Source organism: Nelumbo lutea, chromosome 6 (assembly GCF_056320005.1).
Source record: "Nelumbo lutea isolate HS-2025 chromosome 6, American lotus-T2T, whole genome shotgun sequence".
NCBI lineage: Eukaryota > Viridiplantae > Streptophyta > Magnoliopsida > Proteales > Nelumbonaceae > Nelumbo > Nelumbo lutea.
Genome location: NC_142689.1, coordinates 52,272,776 through 52,286,807, shown reverse-complemented (window position 1 = coordinate 52,286,807; position 14,032 = coordinate 52,272,776). Strand labels below are relative to the sequence as shown.

The 14,032-nt window shown below is 38.1% G+C and overlaps 1 protein-coding gene across 2 annotated transcripts in view; it reads left to right on the top strand.

Moving 5' to 3' along the window:
- Window positions 1–14,032, top strand: part of LOC148848892 (uncharacterized) — a 56,935-nt gene that overhangs the window by 2,945 nt on the left and 39,958 nt on the right. Inside the window, exons 2-4 of one of the 2 annotated variants that reach the window (XM_088952022.1) lie at window positions 3,224–3,318; window positions 3,547–3,626; window positions 8,277–8,318. In XM_088952022.1, the coding sequence (XP_088808148.1) occupies window positions 3,224–3,318; window positions 3,547–3,626; window positions 8,277–8,318 (217 nt within the window). The remainder of the gene's footprint in view (window positions 1–3,223; window positions 3,319–3,546; window positions 3,627–8,276; window positions 8,319–14,032) is intronic. The other variant, XM_088952021.1, reaches the window with a different exon arrangement.

Genomic DNA, 14,032 nt, shown 5'->3' with positions numbered 1-14,032 from the left:
GTCCACAATCTTGAAAGACTTTGAAGGTTGAAATACAATCATCTCAGTTGCCAATAGGAGGATATTCTTTAACTCTTCTATTGATGTGTAGAAAATTACACATGTAAATGGTTACTCATGGTCTCTCCTCGTTAATCATGTCAAGAGTTATAATTTCTTTGGATATTCCCTCTTTCTGTGATGTATTTTATATAAAAAGGGAACTTTTCCAGTACAGATATAATACAAGGCCGTTACCCAATGTTGGTCCCAGTTATCTGGTATTGGGATGGGTGAACTAGATATGGGCCTATACAAAGATATTTCAATATTATAATTGGAAGGACCCAATAGAAAGTAAGCTAAAGATGGTAGAACCTTAATATGACACTTGTTGGACCTATATTGCCATTTGCAGTTGCATGGTAACCCAGGACCGTTTGTTCACATGAAAATCAGTTGCGTATTAGCATGGCAGGAATTCAGGGGTGTGTCTATGGCTGATCTCATAAGAGGATGGAACATCATTGCTGGTTTCTCAAATTTCTTGTCACCAAGGATTGTTATCTGGACTCCCCCAATTGCAGGTGGATAATATTGATGGTTGTAGCTTGGGTAACCCAGGAGAGTGTGGAATTGGTAAGAGATGGTATCATGGTTGTGAAAAATTAATTTGCAGTTTGTAGATGATGTCTTGTTTTTTTTTTTTTTTTTTTTTTTGTGATAGTGACTATAGAGGTGGGGTGGAAAATCTGAAGTTGGTGGTGGAGCTATTGAGAGATTGTCCAAGTTGGTCTAAGAGTTTAACAGATGGAATCAACATAGAAGAATATGACTTTAGGGCTATGGCAAAGTCTTTAGGTTGTGAGAGGAGAGAAAAACCACATATCCTAGGGTAGTTCCTAGGTTCCATAACCATCTTTCGTTAATAACTACCCATAACTCTTATTAAGTCCACCCTCACCAACCTCCTAGTGTACTACATGTCAGTATTTAGGATGCAGGATGCCCCAAGAGGTGGTGAGGAAATTGAAAAAAAAAATAATGAGAGATTTTCTTTGGGAGCTGAGGGAAAGAAAGAAAGATCATCTAGTAAGATGGGAGAAGGTGGTGAAATTAAAGGTAAGATCGGAGGTGGTGGTAAGATGGTTCAAGGATGACAAGACTGGAATGTGGAACTATAGCAATGAAAGGAAAAAATTCAAATGGCTAAGGACATTGAGATAGTAGAGCCTGTGAAAGACTTAGAAGGAGTACAAGAAAAAGAAATTGTCAGAGATGGCGAAGGAGGGATGGGTACTTCTGGACTTAGGGGGGGAAAATTGCAAGATACTAAAGGAGTTACTGTTCACAGAAAAGAGGCAGATATGGTTGGGGAAAAAGAGGATTTAGAAGGAAATCAAATCCAGAATAGACCTGAAAGTGTGGAGGTGGAGAGGGAACTAGCTAAGGGGAAGGAAGTAATAGAAGGGGTTGGGAAGATTATAAAAAGTGGAGAAACACAGACTACAAGGGATCCGGTGATGGAACTGGCTGACAAGATGGGATTGAAGGTGGAAAAGCTAAGGAAGTGAGACCTCAAAATAAAGAAAATAAAGCAAAGGGAGGTAAGAGGAGAAGAAAGCTAAATGAAGTTGAAAGACTCATTAATGATGTGGAAGGAGATAAGGAGTTCAGCGCTAGAGGAATAAGGAAAGGAGGCCTTTAGGATAGGTGAGGGTTGGTTGCAGTCTTGTAGTGATCATGGAGATTATTAGTTGGAATATAAGGGGGTTAGGGAGTGCCACTAAAAGAAGAGCAATTAAAGAGGTGTTAAGGAAAGAGAGTTCGGATTTTGTCTTGATCCAAGAATCCAAAATTCAGGAAGTAGATAGGAAATGGATTAGAAGTCTTTGGGCAGAGAGGAATATCAGTTGGAGTTCTGGTCCATCTTGGGGTGCTTCAGGGTGCATAATTACAATTTGGAAAGAAGAGCTAGTTCAATGCTTGGAAGAGCTGGTGGGCAACTTTTCAGTGTCTATTAAATTAAGGAACCTACGGGATGGTTTTGAATGGGTCCTCATGAGTGTCTATGGGCCAAACTCCTATAGAGAAAGGAACAAGATGTGGGAGGAGTTAGGGGACTTTGGGAAGGGCCTTGGTGTTTAGGAGGAGACTTCAGTGTTGTCAGATATGTGGATGAATCAAATGGAGGTAGACAACGGATTACTTCAAGCATGAGAAAAATCAATACCTTTATTGAAGCCTTTGAGTTGAAAGATATTCCATTGGGGCAATCTTGCTATACCTGGTCAAACCTTCAAGCCAATCCCATTTGTTCTAAGCTTGATAGATTTCTAGTGTCTCTTGATTGGGAAGAGCATTGGTTAGGTTTGCTATGCAATGCAATTCTGCTGTTGACCATCTAAGAAAGGGGTGCAAATTGGGTACCTGACTTGAAGAATTTACACATGAAATTTTAACAATTTCCCAACTTGAGACCTCCAAGTTGCACCCCTAATGATTAAAAGAGCTCAATATGAATTCATGTCAAACTGGTCTAACAGCTGCAATACTGTAAGGAAGACCTTATGACATCTAAATGTGCCTGTTTAGGCTAGATATGGGTTTGGACCTTGTGGCAGGAATTTGTGGGTACTGTTGCTTTGTTCATTAAAATGCACAGTTGATTTGAAGCTGAAACTATCCTTTACAATGCAATTTCTGGAGACTAAGAATGACCCTGTGACAATCAATGGCCCCTCCTTGAGGGGCTAGAATGAAGATTGGACACTGGCAGCAAACTTTAGGCACTGCTGCTTGGTTTTGCATTAGAAATCCTACTTGATCTGAAACTGGAATTGTCCTTTCTTGATTTTTGGGGACGTGCTACCCCCCGTTCTGTGTAGCCCCTTCTGGTTCTATCAAAAAAAAAAAAAGGAACTGTCCTTTCTCTGTCAGAAAGTTATTTATAAGAGTCACAAGTACAACAACCCTTTGATTCATTGTCAGGCTTTCCATGTACATCTTTTGATCTAGAATCAAGTCTAGGCTTTGGAACAAATGAATTAGACATTTCCATGGAACCTCGTCTTAAGCAATTAAGATTCATAGTATGCTGATTTTAAACTCAAACTAATTGGGTAAAGGTCATACTGGTTTGCTAGGATTCTTGTTCAATTACAGCAATCTAGAAACAGATGGATTAGATTTTTGTTCAATTTCTCTCTCTGTTTCTCTTCACCTCCTTCTCTTCTATCTGTAGAACACCAGAATGGATGAAGAAAATCTTTGCCATGTTTACCAAGAGTGGGAAGAATGGTCCTGTATTTCGCTTTTTCCTCGATTTAGGTGATGCAGGTTGGTTTCTCTTCCTCTAATACCTAGACATTTATGACCTTTTCCATAAAATCGATATAATCGACTTTTTTTACTGATATAACATAAGTACACAACTACTTTGGTCTCACAACTTTCACCGTCTCCATTATACTAAGACATTGATCCTTGTCCTATTTTTGGTGCATTACATTTATGTGATTGTTTTCATTGACCCATTCTGTATTCTAATATGTTATTTTACCTTAGTTGCATATGTTAAACGGCTGAACATTCCAACTGGTGTGGTTGGTGCTTGTCGTCTTGATTTAGCATATGAACATTTCAAGGTATGGCTCTGCTGGAGTTATTCTTACCTGTTTGCTGGAATTTATCTATTCATCTGGTTTTGATGAATTAACCTTGAACTTGATGTTTGAATAGATAATTCATTTATGGGTAAATTACAGATTACTATCCACTACTTTGGGAGTAGTGGAAATTACCCCCCTGAACTTTCAGATTCTGACAATGACCTCCCTCTCCGTTAAGTTGGGTGACAGAAGTTAATTTACCAAAATATCCACTTGAGAAAATTCTATAAAATGGAAATTGCAATTAATAAACCAAAGAAACTTCTATAAAAACCTGGAATTGCAACAAACACAACATGCAATTAATATCAACTAAACTGGTAACAAATGGAAATTGAAAAAAAAATCAAAACTGAACCCTGACGCTCTATTTTAGAAACTCATTGGAAAAGGGTAATTTTGGGATTTAGAAATGTTTAAACAGTCACAGGAGAATCTTTTTCAAAGTATACAGACAGAATGCTAATGGAGAGGGGTCTTTTTTAAATCTGAGAGTTCCGGGGAGAATTGTCATTATCCCCAAAGTATAGTGTAGTAATCTGTAATTTACCCTTTATTTATTGTAGGTTGTAGCTATGACTTTTAGTTTAAACAGTTTAGCCTATTTAGGACTTGAACATGCAAGGCAACTGAAAGATTCTAGTGATTTCTTTAGTTATTTTGCAGCGGAAAAATAAAAATATTTAGAATCTTGATAAACCAAGATCACGTTCATGGTTGTGTACAAAACCCTAGTTTATAAAATTATTTAAACTGTCAAGAAATTTGCTTTGGTTCTCTCTTGTAGCCTCACAAATATTTGGTCTCCAAGATAGTCCACGCAAAGTAGTAGCAGATCAAAGCTCTAGTTCCCCTAGTAGAAAGGAAGAGGGGGAAAGAATTGGGCAACTTGAGGAATTGTGCTAACGATCCTATCAATTAGGTAGAAAGAAAGTCTCTCATAAAACCCTAGGGCCGCCCCATGCACTCCTTATAGAGGTAGGCTCCTATTGCAATTAGGAGAGATTATCTCATAAGTTTCCCATAATTGCAATTAGGTGCCTCCACTAAGACCCCTCTTAGTGATTACACCCTTTTCTCATACTTTTTCTACATTTTGCCCCTTAATGTGTGTGACCTCTTAGGTTCAATACTATTAGGTAGTGGCAAATGATGCCAAACCCCTTTAGCATCCCAAATGGAACTCCTTCCATTTGAATTGAACTATATCTCTTTTAGTTCTCCCTTGGATGTGAATAATTGATCTGAAGGGATGGGAGATCCATCATATGGATGGCCGAACCCTATAGGAAAGTTGGGCAAAATTTCAAAAATTTCTTTGCCCCCATCCGGGAATCCTATTCCCAATTTAGAAAATTGCATTTTCAAGGTTCGTTCTTGTAACCAAACCGGACCAAATCTGAAACCAAGATTAGGGAGGGATATACCTGATACGGAATTCACGCAAAAAGCTCCTCCCAACATAGGTGTTCACGCTCAAAGAGTGTATCAAATCCTCCATTCACTGAAGATGACACAACATAGGATGAGGCAGGATCAGCAGGTAGTTCTTCACCAAGAACCTCTGATTCTTTATCAAGAATCGAATGGGGTAAGTGAGCACAACTTTAGAATTGTTTCTTCTAGAACAATATCAAGATCCAATCTTGATCATTTCCAAGAAATGGAGATCGAACAGGGTAGGGCGGCAAGAGCAGGGAGAAAAAGAACTGAAGGCAGAAACAGTCAAATTGAGTTGTCTTCTCTGTGTTGTGTGTCTTTTAGGTCTGTCCTGCTCTCTATTTATAGCCTTAAAGAGACAACCTCCTAATCTGATTAGGAGTTTTCTGATCCAAATCTTTATTTGAATCTAGACTCTTTAAGTGATAAGGATTTGGATCTGGACTCTTTAAGTGATAAGGATAATCCCTTATCTTATTTGCAGATAAAGATCAACTATTCCTAATCAAATTAGGAGTTCCTTGATCCAAATCTTTATTTGGATCTAGACTCTTTAAGTGGATAAGAGTTAACCTCTTATCCTTATCTGTTGATCCATACTTAGATTTGCCCCTATTTAATTAATCTAATTAACCCAATTCGAAATGGACTTTAGGTCCATTAAGCTTTCAAGCTCACTTCCTTTTAATGCTGGCTAGCTTGGCTCTCTTTGTATGGTGTGGGACCCTGTCATTGATTTACACATCAGCCACATGGGTTCAACCTATCCTCTGTTACAAGGCCTGGCCGAATTCACTACTGAATACAGTGAACCCCTGAGTCCATCACTATGGGCTCTTAATGGGCCCAACATTTATACTAAATAGTCCTTGGGTCCAACCATCTTATGAAGGCCCAAGGACTGTGGGCAGATGCAAGATTAGCCCATCAGGTATAACCCTTAATGGGCTTACACTTAACCTCTCAACCCTTAATGATCAAACACTGCTTGACAAGAGAGGACCTCTCCCTCGGCTGCAAAGTACAATGCTACACTCTCTACTCACATGGATCCTAGGAATTAAAACCTTTTGCAAACAATTTGAAACCATAATATATATAAGTATATCTCTATATAAATATATTTTGCAAAACCAAATTTCAAACACATTTGAAATCCACTGCCGGTAGTTTAAGTTTCCATCAAAGATAGTGCATTTTCACGATCATTCACTTTGTCCGACAAAGGGGTTGATCCTGTCACTATGAGCACCCACTCAGATGAATTCTCGGACTGTCCCAAGATACCTAGGTTTTGACCCCCTGTAAGGATCTCACTGATTGGCATATCAAAGACAGCCCAATCCAACACCCAGTGCAGTACCATAATCGAGTCTAGGGGCCAGGTGTAACATTTCAGTTTTGCCCATCTGTCTCCAAGGTCCAGGGCAATATTGGAATTTAGTCCGATTCAGGGTTTCAAGAAAACCCACACTGCATGTACCTCAGGTCTCACCCTAGTAGCTGAGACAAGCCACCCCAACCAACTTGGCGGCACATCAGTGTCAGCCTTAGCAGAATAAATCTCCCCAGATCTAACACGAGTTTCATATGTGTCCAGTTTAAGGGTATTACACAGAAACACACCACAATAACATGAATCAAATATGCACTTTATTAATTTACAATAAATGTCATAATGTACATCATGCTGATGGGAGCTAAGGGCATACACTGTCTAACATGATCACTATTCATAGGGGTTCCACAGATCATGAGTGACACCTAGTAGTATGTCATAACCACCCTAATAGTTTGAATTTGACAGATTGAATCTTTCCATCTATAGTCACCATGTAGTCGGGTCCATACAATGCCCTGAAAGAGCAAAGGGCCATGGTACTGGTTCAGCCATATGTCTCATTGACTTGATGATGACTTATATGGTGACACTTGGAATCCTTTCCATAAATCATATTGCCTTGACCAAGGGTTTCTTGAGTCACACCAATCTTATCTGCATAGGACATACTCCCTCATGGAGAGTGATACGTTCCATTTTGTGCATTCACATACTTCCATGCATAAGACACTATAGCTGACATGTGCACAAGGTTCAAAATTTCGATACGATATGCCCTGTATAGTGTATCGGGAACTGTCTGAAACCCCAAATAAGGGGTGTTTTGGACTTTGACTATTTTTAGGGGGTAGGCATGCTAATAAAGTAGTGAAACATCCAATATGCCTGTTCGTGCATATCAATACTTTAAACCATGCAGGTGCTTGCTTAAATTCCTTGGTTGGGGCATAAGTGTTTGCACCATCAAATTGTAGCACCTCATACACAAGATATCCATGATGCCTCAGGTCTAAGAGTCATCTATATGACTATGATGATAGAATCAGTTGTTGACAATAAACTCATGTAACTATTCTACTAATGGGTCAAGTTTAGTGAACTTGTTCTCTAACAAGCACCCACATATTTGTTTTAGTGTCTCCACACAAGTGACTTGAGATTCATCACCCCTTAAGGCAAGCATAAAATGTGTCTGTGTGTTCAGATTATCAAAACCCTCTTGATAATCTTATGACTGAAAACTATTTTAGGATCTTGTACCAAGGACAAGCATATCTCAAATTCATAATACAGTTAAGAATATACCAACTTGATAAACTTGACAAAGATAATATGGACTATTCATGTAATTATAAACAAAAAGACATGGATGAAAGCTGCCCAATTTGTATTGAAGTATGAATAGTACAAGATTTCCCTTTTACACTATCACTAGATTAGTTTTAGGGCATATGACTAACAACAACATCCTTCATATTGATAACATAATGCTCTAACCAATTTAAATAACATGGTTTTATTTCTTTCAGAACTTAAAATTTGTATATTGGTACCTATCTTTCTGCTACTGCCTATTGTTGCATATTAAGTCTTTCTTTTCTTCATAAGTGGCTCCTCATTTCTTTCAGGCATATGCCTCCTTGCACCTTGCTTGTTACTTGATTTTAGAACACTGCATATTTAATTTTGTATTTTCATTGTTCCATCAACATTGTAAACGAAGCAAACTATTTGATATATTTCATGTACTTGCATCATTTTCTTTCTGCACCTTGTTTTATTAGTCTATTATATGGTCCTTTTTCTTGGGTCCAAGTTAAACATTTTTCACACTGTATACACAGGAAAAGCCCCATATGTTCCAATTTGTTCCAAATGAAAGACAGGTAAATACAGAAGTCACCTTTTGGTTTATCTTTTTTTTTTCCTTTATAGGAAACGGTAACTTTCATTAAGAAATTAACAAGATATTACAACTCCAGCATTCCTAAGCTGAAATGCTGAACCCACATTCATAACCATTGTTACAAAGCAACCCAGAAAAGTTCACTCCTGTTTGATCCTTGTTTGTCTAGAGCATCACCCAGGCCATTTGCCTGTGGTTCCAGATTTCATCCAGTTACTAATCATGAATCCCCTTCCACTTCAATCTGGTGTAGTCCCATCTGTTTAGCCAGTCTCAGACCTTGCAGCAGTGCTAACACCTCAACTCTTAACGAATCACCCACTCCTATAGGCCCCGAAAAAGAGTCAGAATTTTGCCTTCACCATCTCTAAAGACTCCTACACCTGAGGGACCTGGTTACCAAGGGAACTTCAATCAAAATCACCCACTCCCGAGGGCCCGGGGTTTATCTTTTTTTTCCTAATCAATAATAGAAGATTTCATTAATGATTAAAAAGGAGGAAAAGATATAAACAAGAGAAGAGGTAAACTTTCTTAACTCTCCTCAATTAAAACTTAAAACATTACAATTGAGCCCAAAACATTTGACTTCTTCCCACCCTTTGTTTTGCTAGAACATCAGCGAAGGCATTAATAGTTCTTTTAACCCAACTAAGTCTCACATCCATATTTTGTGTCAGCCACTTTAATTTCTTCCTCTCTATTGAAAATCTAAAATCCAGTTTCTTCCTTTTGTAGCCAGTCCAATACTAGCTTTGAATCACCTTCTATAATCAGCTTATTTAAGTTCATATCCTTTTCCTTTTGCACTCCCTCTATAACAACCATAATCTCAGCCCTTAAAGAGTCATCTACACCAATTGGACTTGTCAATAATTCTGCCTTCACCGTTTCTAAAAATACCTCCAATACCAGAAGGACCTGGGTTACCTACATTACTCCCATCAATGTTTAGCTTGATGTAATCATTAGCTGGTGGAAATGAAAGAGGGCTTGTAGTGATTTTGTGATGATCTGAACAAGCCACTCCCTTTCAGATTTTCATAAAGTCATCTGTTGAGAAATTATCAAATAGCTCCAAAGACTTCACCCAATGAACCACTCTAATCATGATGGTCTTTATTATTGCCTCTCTGCTTCTTTCCTTATTTGAAAAAATTCTTGAATTCCTTTCTTCTTATATGGTCCAGCTCAATGCAGCCCTTAAGCACTTCCACAAAACTCTTCCCCTTTTCTTTGGCCACCTAAAGAAAGTAGAGGCAAATGAACTTTGCACATTAGGCAGGGGAGTCCACCTACGTCTGAATTTCAAGAAAAGTCCACCTATGCAAGCTTCTCCATCCTTGCATACAACACACCAATGTGGGGATAAGCACCAGTTAGGTCTTTTTTTTTGAAGTAGATCAAAAGTATTTATTCTTTCTAAGAAAACTTTCCAATAGAAACTTTTAATTCTTGGAGAAATAGGTTTACTCCAAACCTCCTTTACAAGAAAAGGATGCCCCAAACTATTAAAGGGTTGAAATTAGGGCTTTGAAGAACGAAGCATAAGAAAAGGCACCAAAGGAGGAGAGGGTCCAAATACGGCTATCAGATTTAGTCCAAAAATGTCCCATCAAAGATGCGAAACAAATCCAAAACACAATTTAATTCCGGATCACTTCTCAAACCCAAATCCCAATCAAAACTATTTCTTGAATTTGAAGGAACAAGGAAAGTATAGACAACCTCATCTTTGTATCTTGAAAGGGCAAACAACGAAGGAAATATGTCTTTCAAAGGAATTTATAAGGTTTCCAGAGCACAGATCATACCTGACAAAAGGCAGGAAAGAAGGCAAAATAGCATGGATGGCCTTCCAAGGGGAAGCTCTAGCAGCCTTAGTCAGTATACCAGCATCCCATCCATTAATAATAAGCCCATGAATGTTTATCCACAAGTAGTTTCCATAGCCACTTCACCAATAATGCCATATTCCTTTTTTTATAAATTACCTATGCCTAGACCACCAAACTCCTTACTTTCTACTAACCACTTCCCATCTACCTCTATGGTCCTTTCTCTCCTCCTTGGCTCCCATAGAAAGTCCCTCATCAGCTTTTCCAATTTTCTTCCCCCACTCTCCAGCATCTTAAAAATAGACATGTAATAAACAGTCATGTTAGATAAAATGGATCTTATTAAAGTAATCCTACCTCTTAGTGACAAATAGCTTTTCTTCCATGAGGCAAGTCTTTTAGCAAATCCTTTTATTATATGATCCCAAAAACTGCTCTTCTTTGGGTTGTCCCCCAGAGGGTAGGCCTAAGTATTTCAATGGCCATTGAGACACCTCATAACCCAAAATGTTTGCATACTCTGAACCTAGTTGTCAAGGTGATGCCTAGGCGAGCACCAAGGTGACTCCTAGGTGATAAGGCATTCTTGGAGGGTTGTCTCGCCTAAACGCCTACATATTTATATGTAAGATACCACACAATATTTCATATTTTTATTTTATGTTATTAATAGTAGTACAATAGATATTATTAGAGTAAATTGTTCATATTGTGGGTTTATAATATTAATATTGTTATTCTTATAGTAGTTTCTTTTTGTTATTTTCTTATTTGTTTGGGTTCAATCGAGACACAAGTTAGTGACACCGTCTTAAACCCATTAACACTTTAAAACCTGAATTGATAAGTAAAAAGTAGCTTGAAGATTTTATCCAATTGACAACAAGAACAATCAATAGGACTTCTTCCTAGGACCAAAACAAGAGCTTAACCCTTACGTTTTGTTGTTTCTTTCCTTTCTTATTTTTCTACTCATAAATATGTTCACTTTCTGTCTATTGCTATGGGGTTTATACTTATTTCATGAGAATTATGGTGATTATTAGTTCAAAATCACTACTTATTACCATAAAACCTAGGGATCTGCCCTAGGATTTATATTTATTTATTTTAAAATACTCATCACCTAGGCGACTAGGCGACAAGGCGCTCCCTTATCGCCTAGCTTTGCCTTGGCACCTTGAAACTATGCTCTGACAATGCCCTCTCTTCCACATTAACACCCAAAATACAACTTTTATCAAAATTCACTTTTAGATTTGAGATCTATTCAAAAAGTTGCACTGTTAACATGAGGTTTCTGACCTACCTTCTAGTCCCTCCCTCACAAAAGTTCATTTGCAAATCGCAAATGTGTAATTGGAATCCCATCACGACTAACTTTCCATCCCCTCACTAAATCTTGTGAATCCGCCCTAGAAATTATTTTCCCAAGGACCTCAGCAATTAAAGTAAAAAGGAGGGGAGAGAGAGGATCCCCTTGCCTAATTCCTTAAAGCTGGAAAGAAATCCACCATTGTTCCATTCACCAGTAGAGAATAACGACAAGTCTTGATGCACCCCAATATCCACTTACAACATCTCTCTCCAAATCGAAAGCTCCTCCTTAGTTCTAACAAGGACCAGCCCACAATATCATAATTTTTTTTCCAAGTCCAATTTGCAAACTAAACCTTTCTTTCCTTCTCTTTTCATCTCCTCCACACTTTCATTGGCAATTAGAATTTGATCAGTAATTATCCTATTCTTTACATAAGCACTTTGATTAGGTGAAATAATGGAAGGCAGAGCTACCTTAATCCTCAAAGAAAGAACCTTAGTTATTATTTTATATAAAATATTCACTAAGCTAATGGGCCTCAACTCTCAAGGATGGTCTGCATCAGATTTCCTAGGCACCAAAGCTATGAAAATTGAGTTCAGGCCTAGAAATTTATTTTGATCAATAACAGAAAAAGTTTCATTAAACATGAAGATAGTTATAGTGAAACACAATGGAAAGAGAAACTCTCTTAGCTCTCTCCAAGGAGAAAAGAAAATACAAGTTACATCACAACCCAAAAAAGAAGATCTCTTCCCACCCCTTGCTTGGCCAAGGCATCAGCAAAGGAATTAGCAGTTAGCACATCTTTTCATTAACGTACTTTCACCAACCCAACTCCTCCTTTAGTTGCCAACTAATTACCAACTTTGAATCCTCTTCAATGACCAATTTTCTGATGTTCAACTCTTTTGCTATTCAAACTTCCTCCATCACTCCTCTCCCAAAGAATTCATTAAACACTTGCTGCAAATAATCTTTCAAAATGTCCCAACAATCTTGGTAAAACGCCATTGTCAATCCATTTAGCCTAGGTGCTTTAAATATGTCCATAGAAAATACGACCTCCCTAATTTCCTCATGCTCAAAAGTCCTCTCCAACCAATCCTTGAGTTCACTTGATAACCTTGGCCAATCAAGACCATCTAGCCACATCTGGGGTCATCTATAGATGGACCTAAAATGTTCTTTAAAAGCCTCAGTTATCTCACTTTGTTGTGTGATTGTTACACCATCCACCACTAATCCTGAGATATGATTTTTCCTTTTTCTACCATTAGACAATGCATGGAAGAATTTAGTGTTTCTATCACCTCCTTAATCCATTTATGCCATGATTTTTTTAGATGAATATCTATGCCTTGATTTTTGTCTCTAGCTAATTTCTTGTTTGTAGAGTATCTCTTCCAACCATTTCCTTAGATCCCATCTTGCTTTCTTGTCTCTTTCCTTAAATATGCCTCTCCCCTCCTTATCCAATTCCTCAATTTAACTAATCAAGTTTGCTTCCTCTCTTCAGTCCTCCCGAATTGTTGAATATTCCATTCCTTAATCTTGGTCGTCGAGAACTGCAACTTCTTATGGAATCTATTTTCTTTCCATTTGACTCTTGGGTTGCTCTCCCCCGACCATTCCTTAATCTTTTTTACAAAGCACTGGTAATATAACCACATGTTCTCAATCCTAAAGGGAGTTGGGCCTCTCCTATCTATCTCCTCTCTATAGATGGAGATTGGCCAATGATCTGAGCTTACCCTAGGTAGAGCTCTAGACATTTTTCCTAGTACTCCTCCCAATCCACCGAGAATAGGAATTTATCCAATTTAGAACAAACCGCGTTGGCTTGGAGGTTAGACCAAGTAAAATTATGTAAGAGGGGCAATTCTTTTAGTGAATTGGTTAAACCTTCTTGTACTTGTCATGATACTTCGTTTCCTATTGTTTGTCTCTTCAGTGAATCTGATCACATTAAAATCTCCACCTATGCACCAAGGTCCCTCCTAAAGTCCTCTAATATCTCCCAACTCCTATATTTCATTTCACTCCCTATATCCATTAGGTCCATATAGGTTTGTTAAAACCCATTCAAATCCACCATCTAGTTGCTGAAATTTTAGGGGAGCTGTAAATTTACCCACAAGCTCTTCAATTCCAGTCAACTTTCATCTCTCCACATCATCACTATACCCCCCAAGGGCCCCTAACATGGGGCCATTGCCCAACTGACTCCCATAGCCCTCCATAAACTTCTATCCCATCTACTATTAAACTCTGCTAGCTTGGTTCCTGAAGAATGATTATGTCAGGATTTTCTTTTCTTAACACCTATTTAATGATTGATCTTTTCCTAGCACTACCCAAACCTTGGATATTCCAACTTATAATCTTCATTTTCAACTTACTTTTTGCTCCTCTTATTACTTCCTGTTCTTGCACTAAATTCCTTGTCTCCTTCAACATCCAACTTGTCTTTCAACTTCACTCAACTTCCTCTTTGTCACCTTTCCTTCATCCTTATTTTTCCTTTAGAAAGTC